General features: G+C 39.2%; 1 protein-coding gene across 3 annotated transcripts in view; it reads left to right on the forward strand.

Annotated features, from left to right (window-relative positions):
- Nucleotides 1-116: 116 nt before the first annotated feature.
- rnf213a (ring finger protein 213a) overlaps nucleotides 117-14,689 on the forward strand; it is a 30,254-nt gene continuing 15,681 nt past the window's right edge. Inside the window, exons 1-28 of one of the 3 annotated variants that reach the window (XM_044050293.1) lie at nucleotides 117-307; nucleotides 1,766-1,884; nucleotides 3,426-3,565; nucleotides 3,932-4,579; nucleotides 4,681-5,322; nucleotides 5,444-5,601; nucleotides 5,699-5,863; nucleotides 5,952-6,157; nucleotides 6,251-6,540; nucleotides 6,632-6,891; nucleotides 7,046-7,264; nucleotides 7,356-7,548; nucleotides 7,637-7,692; nucleotides 8,787-8,961; nucleotides 9,043-9,207; nucleotides 9,332-9,430; nucleotides 9,522-9,644; nucleotides 9,816-9,999; nucleotides 10,101-10,274; nucleotides 10,407-10,559; nucleotides 10,643-11,265; nucleotides 11,458-11,617; nucleotides 11,707-11,924; nucleotides 12,211-12,348; nucleotides 12,450-12,614; nucleotides 12,780-14,061; nucleotides 14,170-14,351; nucleotides 14,451-14,606. In XM_044050293.1, coding sequence (XP_043906228.1) covers nucleotides 1,785-1,884; nucleotides 3,426-3,565; nucleotides 3,932-4,579; nucleotides 4,681-5,322; nucleotides 5,444-5,601; nucleotides 5,699-5,863; nucleotides 5,952-6,157; nucleotides 6,251-6,540; nucleotides 6,632-6,891; nucleotides 7,046-7,264; nucleotides 7,356-7,548; nucleotides 7,637-7,692; nucleotides 8,787-8,961; nucleotides 9,043-9,207; nucleotides 9,332-9,430; nucleotides 9,522-9,644; nucleotides 9,816-9,999; nucleotides 10,101-10,274; nucleotides 10,407-10,559; nucleotides 10,643-11,265; nucleotides 11,458-11,617; nucleotides 11,707-11,924; nucleotides 12,211-12,348; nucleotides 12,450-12,614; nucleotides 12,780-14,061; nucleotides 14,170-14,351; nucleotides 14,451-14,606 — 7,074 coding nt within the window. In that variant the 5' untranslated portion in view covers nucleotides 117-307; nucleotides 1,766-1,784. Of the gene's footprint in view, nucleotides 308-1,553; nucleotides 1,638-1,765; nucleotides 1,885-3,425; nucleotides 3,566-3,931; nucleotides 4,580-4,680; nucleotides 5,323-5,443; nucleotides 5,602-5,698; nucleotides 5,864-5,951; nucleotides 6,158-6,250; nucleotides 6,541-6,631; nucleotides 6,892-7,045; nucleotides 7,265-7,355; nucleotides 7,549-7,636; nucleotides 7,693-8,786; nucleotides 8,962-9,042; nucleotides 9,208-9,331; nucleotides 9,431-9,521; nucleotides 9,645-9,815; nucleotides 10,000-10,100; nucleotides 10,275-10,406; nucleotides 10,560-10,642; nucleotides 11,266-11,457; nucleotides 11,618-11,706; nucleotides 11,925-12,210; nucleotides 12,349-12,449; nucleotides 12,615-12,779; nucleotides 14,062-14,169; nucleotides 14,352-14,450; nucleotides 14,607-14,689 lie in introns of those variants that run through there. The other 2 variants (XM_044050295.1, XM_044050294.1) reach the window with 2 other exon arrangements.

Below are 14,689 nucleotides of genomic sequence, written 5' to 3' on the forward strand. Positions count from 1 at the left end.
AGGGCATTAAATGGGAAAGGAAAAGATGACAATACTGAAGAAGTCATTAAGAAAGTAAACATTTGATTGTCGACGCCCTCTTCTCATGAAACGAAACTTTTGGATGACATGCGGAAACGAGAGGGAATAGACGTTATTGTGCGTCGGTGCACCATTATTGTAACACCACCGTGGACGTGCTCAGGTTGTCTCTTCATGGTTAAAGCCACAGAGTTGAATGTAGTTTCTTAGCTTTGGACTGTAATGTAGGATTTAGCTGAAGCAGAAACCAGGCTCCTGGTTCCTCCCTGTCACGGAACTCTCGGGGGTAAGTCCGACTTAAACGCAATTGAAATGTGATGTTTGGCTGTCACCTCTCTCTGTACCTTCACAATTTTGTATACTTTCGCTTCTGGGAAACTGAGTCAGGAGCAAGTATACATGTACTAACGTTAGCTACGCAGCTCATCACACTGGCGCCTACGCAGCGAGTTGGGGCCATTTTGCGATTAATTGTGGATGTGGCAGCTATTTTAATATGTTGACACTGTCTTTTATAAATGTGTCGTGATGTCTGACGTCTGTATCATGTTGTTTTTGTTTGTTTTGTTTGCGTTGTTGTATAACGGGGTTTGAAGGCTGGAGCCGAACAAGGAAGTGTCTCACACATGACTTGCTGTTCAAGCACGTGATTGGCTGTGCCGCGGAGCCAAAGATCTTCTCGTGAAGATGAGGGCTCACTCTATACTTGGATTTTACCGGATTAAAATTGTTTCAGTGTAGCTTCTGGCTAACGTGATATATTAGCTGTTCCAGTTAAGTACATTGCATCCGGTGCCTTTCTTTGCTGCGTTTACTGCACTTTATTTATATTCAGACACTTTATAATTTTAAGGAATTTAATCAATTACGCCGTTAAAAAGAGGTTGTCTAGGTGTGCACGCTTGTGTGTCTATGTCATTGCAATTCTAATCTGCAATATCAAAATAAGATATGATCAACACGTGATGTATCATAAAAAGTAAATGCATAGAAATCCAGTGACTTTAGCAAAGGATGTGATTTTAATCAGTGATTCTTAGCAAATGTTATAAACTGGCAGTTATAAATGTTCCATTACTGTAAGATTAAGGTGCTCTAAGATGCTCTTTATAGGGGGAATTCCAGTGTAACAGCAGTGCAGTAAAACAGTAGAGAATAAAATTGGATCAATTATTAGGACATATACACCCCTTCTAAATAATCTGTTACTGTCCAAATTCTATAAACATAGCAACCATCATATGATTGCTATGTAATTAAACAAAACTATTTTCTTCAAACTGTAGAATGTTGTTTTACATGTCTTTCAGCTTGTGAATGAACATTCGTTTGAAGGGAGTGTTTATAAGGAGTGTCTAGGACCAATGGTAAGGCATGAGCTAGTTCTAGATCAGTTTTGTCATTTAGATTTTTAACTTGATTTCTGGAGTTTAGGTTTTGAGGATCACATGTTTATTCCAGTGCTCAGTGACATCTCCTGTTTTCCCGCCTGCTCTTTTTTTAGTGAGTCGTTGTTGGTGGGTGTGCAGAGTTTCACTGACATTGTTTGCACAGTTTTTCCTCACATTCATGAAGACTTACATCACTTATTGATGTGCCATAGGTCACTTTGTTGGGTAAGTGTGTGTTCAAAGGCCAAATGAAAGAAACAGAAGTGCTCAAAACAGAAAACAGTGTCATCATGCCATGGCAGAATAGAAAGTGAAAGTAGTTTTTTTTTTTCAAACTGCTCTTTTATTTGCAGAGGAAGCTGCAGTGAGAAGATGAAGTGTTCAGGTTGTGGCCATTTTATTGGGGAAAGGACAGCCAAGTTCTGCAGTCAGTGTGGCCAGAAGCTGCAAGACCAACCTACAATCACACAAGGTGAGATCATTTAAACATTTCTTAAATAATAGAAATTGACTTACACAATTTTATTAGTCAGGGCTTAGTCTCATTAATATTTGTGTTATTGATTATTGATGAGGCTTGTCTTGTCCTTAACGGAGACATATAACAACATGTATGTAAAGCTAATCTATTGTGTATATTGTCATGACATGAGTTTGTACATTGTATATGTAGATCTTATCAAAGCAAAAGTACCTGTAAATGGTGCTTACGTTTCCTTTTTGCAAATATTTAAAACGCTGTATGATAGACACTGTCCTGTAAAGAAAAGACCCGCAAATCAGAATAAGGAGGGGAAATCATGGCTAACAAAACATTGATAAATGCCTGCAAGAAGAACCCTGTATAGACAATACATGAGATTAAGGACGGAACAGTCAGAAAGAGATACAAACGATATAGGAACAAACTAAATAGCATCCTAAATGATTGCAAGAAAGAATACTACAGTAATCTGCTAGCAGAAAACATGAACTATACTAAAAAACTATGGGATATTCTAAATGATGTGATCAAAAACACAAAACCTAGCTATTCTCTCTACTTCAAGGACAATAACACGAAGGAAGATAACAAGGAAATCATAGCAGAAAGATTTATTGAATTCTTAGTCAATGTGGGGCCGAATCTGGCGAAGAACATTCCTGACTCACTCCTTCACTGGGACGGCGACAGAAACCCCAGCACAATGTTTCTCACCCCAGTGAAGGACAGAGAGATTATACACCTGGTCAACAAATGCGTAGCAAAAACATCCATGGATGTAGATGACCTTGACATGAAGCTAAATTAGAAAGTAATAGATGGAATTGTTTCACCTCTAACATATATCTGCAACCTGTCATTTCAAACTGGGACATTTCCCACCAAAATGAAAGTGGCAAAAGTAGTGCCATTGTTCAAGAAAGGGGACATACCCAAATCTACTAATTACAGACCAGTCTCAATCATACCACAACTGTCAAAGAAACGATAGGCTAGACAACTTCATTAACAAACACAATCTGCTATATATTGACTGGATCATTTTGTGACTTTTTGAGTGCTACCTGAAACATGTTTTCATCAAAATGTCATACGAAAAAGAAAAGAAAAAAAAAATTTGTATGATGAAATTATGTATTGTACGATGAATATATGTATTCTGTGGGTAATGGGGGCGGGACTAGATGAGCTTTTGCTTCTCCCACTTTCCCTTTCGGTAATGTATGATGGGTGATGATAAGTGATCTAACTGATATGACCGAAATAAATAAACATACATACATACATACCAAACAAATCTTTTTACAGTACTGTAAATAACTTTGAAAACATTTCCACTTTCCTCTTTTCCCGTGTATTTGAACAGGAAATGTGGAAATTCAGCGATTTTGTTCATAGAAATGTTGAAATCATACACAAAACTTATTTATACAACAGTCAAGTGGACAAATTGATTTTCCTATATCATTGTTAGTATTTTACTTGTCATGATGTGCACCCATATTTGATATCTGATGTTTTAACTCCAGATGCAGAGAGTCAGCCCAGATTCTTGGAAGCAGATTCGAAAGGTGAAACTGAGAAATCAGTTTCACAGAAAGACCGCAAAGAGGCCAACAAATCCCCCAAACGACTGAATGAAGAAAATATTTGCACCCAAAAGAAAAAGGTATATTATATTGAGAGCTGTTTATGATGCAATTTAAATTGGATAATCTGTTAATTATTTTCTCGATTAATCGATTAATCCTTTGGTCCATAAAATGCCAGAAAACCTTAAAAAATGTTGATCGGTGTTTGTCAAAGCTGGAAATTATGATGTTCTCAAATGTCTTGTTTTGTCCACAAACCAAAATGATTAACTTTTAATGATTAATGAAATCTTGTTTGAATCATGAAAAAAGCTTAGAACTAATCGATTATCAAAATAGTTATATAGATTCATTTTTTTGGCTCTATTGTATTTAGACATAGAACAGTGATGTGGTCACAGATAGACAGTGATTTTACAATAATCCTCTACATGTCTCTGTAGAAAAAAAAGAGGAAGAAGAAAAAGAAGAAGGAAGGCAACATCAAATCATCAGATCAAGATCAGTGCCTGACTGGGCTGTCATATGTCTCTCTTGAGGACAACCAGGGGGTGAAGGATGAATACTCATCTGACAGTGAAAGCTCAAACAATGCAGTGGATGAAACAACAGACTCGCCCCAAGATGAGTTCTCCTCAATGGAGAGCCAGCCTACTTCCTTAGTAGACAGCAGCACTGCTGCACTGCCTGATGGCACACGAGCCATTCAAAATGAGGAGACTGCTGCTACGGCAAAGCTGGCAGAAGAAGCTCCTGCAAATTCTAATGAATGCAACACTCAGAAATTGGCTGAGGATCAGACACTCCAGACAGCACAAGCTGACACTCAACATTCCACATCAGTGAACAAGTGTCAGACAGGTAAAGAGACAAAGGCCGCTACTCCTAAAGATCAAAACCCTGATGGGAAAACCTTTAACGAAGACAAACTCACCACTCAACGACAACCTGCACTAGACGAAAATACCAGAGAGTCAAATGTGGAACAAATGGGACAAACCAAAGGCAAAGGAAAGAGTCAGCAGCAACCAAAAAAGAAGCAAACTGTGGCAGAGGACTCAATGGTTTTTGGCCAGAAAATGTCACCAAAGGTATGCTAAATAAACAGTATAAATGGTTATTAATATTTCAAGTAAAAAGTTACATTTGATCGTGTCAATGTCATTTTAATATATATTTTATCTATTTCCAGGTTGTCAGCAGAGATTCAAGTATGGAGCTGGACGTGACAGAAGACCATGTGTTGGCTCAGCAGCAATCTGGAAGTGGGCAGCTCTCAACCCCATTAAAAACCTCAGACAGTAACAAGAGAAAAAAAAAGGATAAGGAAAAGGATAACACAAAATCCAACACTACATCTGACCAACCATCCAAAAGACAGCCTAGTTCTGTGGTAGCGGACAGTACTGCTGCACCGCCTGAAAGCACAGAAGTCATGCTTACTGAGAAACCTGCCGTTACAGAGGTGCAGGGAGAAAAAGCTTCCACTGACTCTAATGAGAGCAATTCACAGAAATCAGCAGATGATCAGACACTCAAGACAGCACCAACCAACTCTCCAAGTCTACATCCCACAAAAGAGGACAAACCTGGGCTTAATCAGTCAGGTGATGGAAAAGGGAAGAAGGCCACTAAAGATCAAAAGGCTGACATGAAAACCTCTAAGAAAGACACAATCACCACTCAACATCAACCTACACTGGACAACAATGCCAACATAGAGTCCAATATAAAACAAATGGGACAAACTAAAGGCAAAGGAAAGAGTCAGCAGGATTTGGAACCGAAGCAAACTGACGCAAAGATGGTTTTTGGCCAGCAAACATTATCAAAAGTAATCCTGATTTAACAGTATAAAAAGTTATCATAACAAGCAGGAACTTTTATGTGTGTATAATAATGTTCACATTCTTTAGGTGTATTTTGTAGTAACATATTTAATTATCCTTGCACAGGTTGTCAGCACAGGCTCAAGTGTTGACCCGGAAGTGAAGTCTGGAAGTGTGCAGGAGTCGACCCCAGCACAAACCTCCAACAATGACAAGAAAGCAAAAAAGAACAACGGAAAGGACAACAAAGAGTCCAACACCACCGCTGAACCACCACCCAAAAGGTGATGAACGTCTCTCAAATGGTCATACATGTTTCATTTAGATCACCTTTCAGAGTTTGATCTCTTTTATGTTTACTTCATTTATTCTTGCTTTTAGGCTGACCACAAGGTCCATCGCTGTCCACGAAAGACTCACAATTTACTTCCACGCTGTTCTCTCAAAGGATTTCAAATTTGATCCAGAAAATGATAAAATATTCATCAGAGTTGGTTCTCGGCTCGGGTCATGGGAAGACAATACTGCAGAGCTGTCTGTGAGCAGGTACCTAGTCTAAAATATCCAGTGAATGTTACCACAATGTCCGAGCTCCTCCCCTCACAAATGCAATTAATTTCTTCTTTTCCTGTAGGAATCTTGGGGAACATGGTTTTCTTGTTGAGGGTACACTGATAACAGACAAAGACAAAGCTGTGTCTGTGTCAATACCATACAAATATGTTGTCTATGACAGCAAAAAGGAGAAATATGAGTATGAGTTCATATACAAAATGGACGATGTTAAAGAGACTACCAACAGATGTTTGTTTGTGAAGCCTGGCCTCCTCAATGAAGAAGGTAAATGCAAAACTCACTGAGGCTCTTATAAATGCTGATATTGAATACGAAGTTATTTGTTGAAATGTTTGTCCTGTGTCTTTTGTTAAAAAGGAGACTGGCATCAATACGATGACATCATCTGTGTACAGCCATCAAAGAGTATGATCAAACGCATTAAAGAAACCTTCTGGCCTGAGCAGAGGAAGAGTCTGATTCAAGGCAGAGAGATCGCAGGGAATATAATGCTGGAGACGATATTTGATCTCCTCAGGAGCTGGAATGATACCAATCTGCGAAGCTTTCTGATCCAATTGAATCAGTTCTTTGAAGTTTATGGGGAGCCTTTTGTTTATGAGGAGACACATAAGAAGTGGTACTCTTTAAACTATGGAAAAGATGATGTAAGATTATCATCGATGAAATAATTCATGGTATATGAGACACCCTGCTAAGGTAGTCTGGAATCACCTCTGTTTTTCTCTTTTATCTTAGGTGAAGAAGTTGCTGAAGGAGTTCATGCTGAAAAACATGATTCCTCAGTTGCTGAAAGATGGAGATGGGAAAATGCTGTACATTCAGGATCCCCTGAGGGCGGCCGTGATTATGCTCAGTGTATGTAGAAAGTATGGAATCCATCTAAATAATGGTGAGCTTCATCAGCTCTGCTTCACACTGTGCCTGCCCAAACGAAGCAAAGATGAATTCCTTTCCTACTGGGCAGATTTTTCAAAGGATGTCTCCATTTTGAAAAAGTAGGTGTCTGATATTGGCAGTAATACATACATTTTTATCTCTACTAAAGGTTAAGTTAATTTCTTTTGCCTATAGATAGATAATCTACAGCTATACGTTTGCTTTTATAATTATGTTCTGCTCAAATGCTTTATAAAATGGATTGTTTTGTAGTTTTCCAGAACATTTGATGTATCTGATAATCTTGGTGAAAAAATTGGGAATGACCCGGTGGATTCTGGTACTACCACTCCTTCACCTCCTCAAAGGCACCACAAAGCCGTTTGAGCTACCGTCATCTGGAAACACGAAGAGTGTCATTGCCTGGGCAGGTTTGCAAGGCCTTGAAATGGGTTCCTCAACAACAACATACATGAACAGCCAAGACAGAAAGTAAGTATATGTTTGCTTAAGTGTAGCTTAACATACTGTATGTCACTGAGTGTCACTGTGCACCCTTTCATTGCTCTTTTTTTTTATCCAGGGCTGTGGTAAATATGATGAAAAGCAACAGTCACTTGATGGAGGTAGATGTGCTTGTTGTGAGATCCTGCTTGTTCCTGATGACAGTTGATGGACTGATGGATTGTGTCGCCAACATTAACGTTGAGCTTTTGGACACACTTCATATTTTCACTGCAAAAACTCCTCAGGACATTTCCTATAGTAACTTCCAGGTGACACGCAAACAGTTGAAAATAAACATCCTGCTGTTGCAGTAAATATCAGTAAATTAATTAATTCTTGGTGATTTCTGATTCACAGGCGGTGTCTGATGTTCTTGCACACATCCAAGCGCAACTAATTGAAGAAAAATACAGGTTGTTTGCTCTTTTAAAATTGAACAAAGTCATAGATTAATTGTCATTATCTGAATGGTTCACATTTAAAGGCAGAGTATGTAGGAATTGTGGGCTGATGTTTGTAAACACAGCAGAGACAAAGCTGACCCCTCCTTCCCTGCTCACTATGAACTAGGGGTGCAACGGATCAAAAAACTCACGGTTCGGATCGTTTCTCGGATCAGAGTCACGGATCGGATTATTTTTCGGATCAGCAAAAAAAAAAAAAAAGACAAATAAACATAAGTTTTGTCTTTTTGTTTATTAACACTTTTAAATTATTAAATTAACGTGGATCAAGCACTTTCAGCATGTGTTTAAAGCCCTCGTTTTGCACAACCGAATATGGCCTCATGTCTGATCCTTTTCACTCCTGTCAGTGAAACACCGGGGTGAAGTCGCTTCAAATGCGTGGCCATGCTTGATGTGTTTTCACTGTCATATGGCTTTCTTGTGCCACAGTGCCTACTCACCGTCACGGTTTTATCCACTAACCTCTTTCCTTCATCATTATATTTTACAGGGAAGCCAAAATGCTCCCATACGGGGGATTTAAATGACGCGGGGCGTTCAAGCTCCTCTTGAAATGACAATACTTTAGTTCCAACCACTTAGGCTAATTGCTAACTCCTTTGCGTCACTTTTGTCTGCTCATTGTCCAGCCTCACAATACCAGTGATTCTTAGGTGTTGTGTCCACCATTACTGGTTACCATTACTACTGATGCCTGCTTGGATGTAACCTTATTATCCAGACCCCACCACTTTTATTGGCAGAAGGATATAAACATACTGGCCCAAAAACATCCCAACCCAGAGCAAAACAAAGAGAAAACATAAATACCTGCAGAGGACAGTGGTTCTGCAGATAAAAACACTACTACATGGTTCCAGTGGCTCATTAAAGATGACTACCAATGATTACTTTTGGATTAATTGATTGTTTGTTTTTGCTGCATGCTCTGCTTTTAACACAAGTGGTCTTTTGTAACCTACTTCTGGACAGACCATCAATTAAATCTAGGGTTGACACAAATTTTGTCCTTAATTCAATTCTTCTTTTTTTCATCATAGCTGTTTCACTGAGGCCTATAGGAGGGAGTGTCTGACAACTTCAGTGAAGCTGTTAGAGACGATCTGCAAAGCAGTCAAATCAGCATCGTACGCCCAGGACTACACTAATATTCCTGTAGCATGCATGAATCTGGTTGCATCAGTCGCAGACTTTGTTCATTGTAACAAACAACAGGTATGTTAAGTGAATCATGAAAACAAGCCATTACAACTTGTACTTTCAAATACACTAGGCTTACTAATAATTATCCTCTAGGAGACTCAAGAAGGGAACAAAGAGCAACATGCGAAACACTTGATATCTCAGGTATCTCAGGCAACCAACTTTATGAGAAACTGGATTAATCGGTCATTCAGGGACCGATTGCTCAAAAGGTCAATGACATCCTTGTACAACATTGATGCCACAAGGGAGATTGAAGTGAGAAGCTTTGTAGTTATTTGTTATTTTTTTGTAAATTCACCCATTTTCTAGCACTCAAAATGTTAAACATAATACACAGAGTGGTGGTAAATGGTACCCTTCAATCTGTTCTGTTCTGCAGATGTGGAACAACATACTTGCCATCCACTTCAAGGATGAAGATTGCACAAAAGAGTGGAGAGAGAATTTCACAATGGATTTTGAGGGCAAATACTGCCAGGTATGTAACGGGTATTAAGCACATTTCGGTGTGTCTTCTTCTTTTGCTTTTGCTAAAATATTTAATGTGTTAAACATTTGTGTGGTTTAAGGAATCTACTTTGGATCAAGTTGAATTCTACTGCACAAAGATAGAAGAACTCAGTGGTTCCCTTCCACATGTTTCTGGTAGTATTGAGAAGTGTGCTCTTGATGCGGTTACTTCTTTGTGCCAGGTATGAAGACGTTGCATTCATTCTTAAAAATGTCATACATAAAGTGGCACAATTTATAACACTCCCTATCACATTTAACAACAGATTGTTTTGGTTCACTTCACTTCAACAACAGGTTCACTTCACTTATCTTAAACATGTACATTAAATGCTATTATGTCTCTTATACAGAACAAGTCAGAGGCTAGACTCTTTGAAAGGATGAAGATAAGCTGGAAATTTGGGAAACTCATCTCAGCCATCATCCAGAAATCATGGCCAAGGGACCATCAAGGAAACTATGAGGAAGATGAAGAAGTCATTCTTAGACACCTCCTCTCCTGGACAGCTGCCAAAAACATTTTTCAACTACATGGTAGGAAAAACAACAGTTGACATCTCACATTTACAGGAAAAAAACACCCTCTAGCAGTATACGTTTTATAGAAAATTCACCTACAATTCCTGCCTTTGCAGGTGCAGAAGAACAGCTGATTGAGCAGCTCTCACCAGATGCCAGGGACAGATTTGCCATTGCCATATCCTCCATCACGGACATCACCAATCAACTGGTTCACGGACGCATACAAATCAACCTGCTCAAAATTATTCTGGAGAGAAAAGATGCCTTCTTAGAACTGCTGAAAATTGGTAAATACACACTTGTTGGTAACGTTTGCTTAACTAATCTGCACTGCAGATTAGATTTAAAAGTAACCCATGATCTGGTTTATTGTATATCCTGCATTTTTTAGATTTTGTGTTATTTTTTCTTATGAACAGATTGCCTCTCTGAGAATGAACAATACAAAAATAATGCCAAAATGAGGAGACTGTTGCAGTGCAGAGAAGATGAAGTGAAAGCTGTGTATCATGAGAAGGATCTTGTGGATGTTTTCTTAACAATGAGCTACAAACTCGAGGAACATATGACAGGTGTGGTGATAGCTTAAGGAGAACATGTCACTTAAGTGTGATCCCAATATTGTCACCAATGTAACACCTGCTTTCCATTTCAGTTGATGTTGCCAGCATTGAAGAGAAACAAGGGGTCAATGTTGAAATCGAGCCCCTGAATTATTTTATGGAGGTTCATCAATTTGATCAACTGCCCTCTGAGATGGCCGGTGTTGTCACCTACTTCAATCTGGATGACAGAATTAGACAAATGGCAGAGGCTCTACTCGCATTCAGAGACAGTTACATTTTCAAAGTGTGTTGGGATAAACAAGCCAAGCGCTTTGCCGCTGAAGAATTTGAAGACAATGGTGATCCTAATGAACAGAAAGTAGTGGACGTTATGGCAACACCAGAAATGATTCATGATGAAATCTTCGTGCCTTGCGATGCAGATTACAAAGGCATCTACACTCGCCTGAAGAATGGTAGTATCACGCTCGAAGAAGTCAACCAGCTCATGGAAGCATACAAGGGCAAATACTTAGAGCTTGAACAGGACCTGGACATCATGTGCAGAATTGATAAATCAACTGAAAAACAGTGGATCCACAATAGGGTTCAACAGATTGAGCAGTATCATGAGCTTCATCTAGCTGTGGCCTCAGCCCAAATCATCATGATGGTCAAAGAGACACTTTGTCTTCAAGGAGACTTCAGGGTTCTTGAGACTCTAACAAAAGTAGTAAGTGACCATTTTTGAACGATGTACATTACAAACAAAACTTCTATCCGACTTTTACTGACCTCCCTCAGGAAACCCTGTTACCCTACATATTACCTTTTATTTAAGATACAGGTAATGTGTAGAAAGATAAGTTTCCTGATTATGTTCAGTCAAAACAAATGCACAGATATTCTGCTTTTCCTCTTTCAGAGTCAAGCAGCCTTTCAGACAGAGCAGCTCAGTCGTATTGACAATGAATTGATGCAGACAAAGAAGGTACTGGTGGACATCACTGAGACCCGGAGATTGTGCCTACATGAGCTAGCACTCAGAGGACATTTTGTAAAATGGGTTAAAGATGCTCTTGAAGGTAAGAATAGTTATTTGTTTACAAAAGGAAACAAATGATCATTAAGTTGGTTTTTTTTTACAATGTATTTTTCTTCACTTATTCTTCAGATATCAATGAGTTAAAAGTGTTTGTTGACTTGGCTTCCATCTCTGCGGGAGAGAATGACATGGATGTGGATCGTGTAGCTTGCTTCCATGATGCTGTCCTTGGCTACTCTCCATTGCTTTATGAGCTCAAACCGGACTCTGGGTTTCCTGTCTTCAAAGAGGTGCTGCAGAAGCTCTGGAGGGCTCTAGAGAGTGATAACAACCTCCCGAAAAAACTGGTAAGTGGATTTCCTAGTACTTAAATTACAGCAAGTTTATAAAACTATAAATAACTTGAAAATAAGCCATGGATGTAAGGTTGAGCAATTTACTGATGACACAGGAAAGGTAGCAACATTCAGGAAAGGTAGCAACACAGGAAAGGTAGCAACAGTTACCACTGCTTATGGTTATAGTTAATACCAAAATGGGACCACAAAAATGTTATGTTTATTGTTATGGTACTTGATACAACACACTAAAACGGTTGTCTTTTCTTCTGCTTCTTTTTTTTATCTGGTTCAGCGGGACAGTGCTCGACATTTGGAATGGCTGAGGACTGTAAAGGACAGTCATGGGTCAGTGGAGCTGTCATCTCTCTCGTTAGCATCAGCAATCAACAACAAGGGTGTCTATGTGATCAGTGCACAAAATGTCAAAATGGTAAATAACAAAACCAGGGTAAATTGCATTGGATGTTATCTCTGAGAGGAATGTTCTTATAAAATTGTATATGAGATTGTATTTATGTTTTTTCAATCTAGTTAAGTCTTGATACCGCTGTGAAATTGCAAATTCCTGAGGAGCATGATGAGGGTCGGAACATGCGCTGGTACTCTCTGGAAGACCTGCGGGAGCTGCAGAATAAACTCATGCTGATGTCTGGGAAAGGAGATCAAGGACAGAATGACGTTGATCATTTTGCAGAGGTATACTGAAATGTTGTATTTTCATTTGATTAGTAGAGGTCATTTTATTTATTAATCTAAAATGCTTATTCTAATACTATATTACACCAACTACTACTTAATACTGACAATATTTTGTACCTTGGACTGCATCAAGCTGTAGTTTTGTTTTGTTTTTTTGTCCAGGTTTTTGCCAGTGTTCAGAGACTAGCAGAAGCATTTATAGCCCTCCATGCCGCAGGGAATCCTCTGTTCAGAAACTGGGAAGCCCAAATCAACTGCTGTTTCAGCAACAATGTACCCAGCATTATGATGGACTTTAACCTGGGCAGTGTTCTCAGTACTGTCATTGTAGATGGTAGCTTAGAGGAGCAGCTTCCAGAGCTTTGCAGGAAAATGGAGAAATGCCTGGACTACTGGATGGATTTTGTAGACAAGCAACGATCGCAATATTACTACCTTAACTACTACACAGCAGAACAGATTGTTTACCTGTGCAGCAAACTGACTCTGCAAAATGTGACCAATGTGGAGGCCCAAGTCCTAATGATGCTCTCATTTATCAAGCAAAATTGCACAGCCTCAGACTTGAGGCAAGTATGGCATGCACTCCAGTATGAAATCCTCACAAAACCGCAAGAGCAAAATGAGGACATTGAGTTTCAGACTTTTGTTGTGTTGCCAAATGAGCCTGGTGACCCTCAGTCAACCAGCGAACTGGAACATCTACCAAGTCTTGTGGAACAAACAAATGCAATCCAAAAATTTGATCTTGTATGGAATACGTACATGAAAGACATGAAGAATTTTCTTCCACACATTCTCGATATGAAGAGTTTGGGACTACTGTTGGAAATACTAGCTAATAGAAACGTTGAGAGTGAAGAAGAGAGTGAAGAAGACATTTCCGATGATTACATTGAAAATTTAATAATAAGGCAGCTGCCTAAAGGATTGGTCACTGGAAGTCCCAACCTCATTATTTGCCCACAGGATGAGGTCTTGACATCTTGCATCTCCATTTACATGAGCAGTAAAGGCGGGACACTTCCCACCTATGATGAAGTATTGCTTTGCAACTCCTCAACACCATATGAACAGGTGGAGCTATTCCTCAGACGCTGTCTCAGCACAGGCTACCGAGGACAGAAAATATACTCTCTGCTGTATGGAGATCTGCTGGCTTATGATGTGAGCTCTAAACTTGAAAACTTTTTTCAGCGAATGAAAATGCAGAGCAGGAAAGATTATAGACTTGTCATCATCTGCAGCTCAGAAAGAGAACATGCCTACCTTCCATCAGCCTTCAGCCAGTACAGATTGCACATGATTCCCCAAGAGCCACTGGCAAGAATCCAAAGTTACCTCTGTAAACACTATACTGTTCCAGCATATCAGTCTAGTGCCGCAGCTGCATTCAAAGATAGACTGTGTGTTGGTGTTGTTTCATCCAAAAGGGCTGGCGTTGGTGCGTATACATTTTACAAGCTGCTATACCATTTTTGCTGCTAAACATGAATTTCATTGTGTTCTGTCTATCCTAATACCAGTCATGACGTTTTCATTTAAATTCCAGGTAAATCTCTCTACATCAAGAGGTTGTATGCGAAACTGAAGCACTCAACCAAAAAACCATCCATGTTGAAATGCATTCGCTTGATTGAACCTAAAATAGATGAGAATGTTGTCCTTCAGTCTCTTTTGGACACCCCCAAGAGTAAAGAACTCACAGTGTTTCATTTTGATGTCACATCATCGGTAATAATGGATTTTATTTTGATGTCAAAGTAATATAGCCTTTTCATTAGGTTATTTATGAACAGATGTTCATGATATGTGTTTTTGGTTTGTGAAAAGGTGCAGAAAGGCCTCCATGAGTTTCTTTTCAAACTGCTGATCCTGCGCTACTTAATGGATTCTGAGGGAAAGATGTGGAAATGCAATGACAAGCAGCTGTATGTCATAGAGTGTTTAGAACCATCGGACAAATCAAGCAGAAATACATCACGGCAGGTATGAGATTTTAAGAGTTCTTACAAGAACACAATCCATTGTGAACTGTTATTGATATTAAGGTGTATTTTCATCTCTGTTTT

This window comes from Solea senegalensis, linkage group LG19, assembly GCF_019176455.1.
Source record: "Solea senegalensis isolate Sse05_10M linkage group LG19, IFAPA_SoseM_1, whole genome shotgun sequence".
NCBI classification, from domain to species: domain Eukaryota; kingdom Metazoa; phylum Chordata; class Actinopteri; order Pleuronectiformes; family Soleidae; genus Solea; species Solea senegalensis.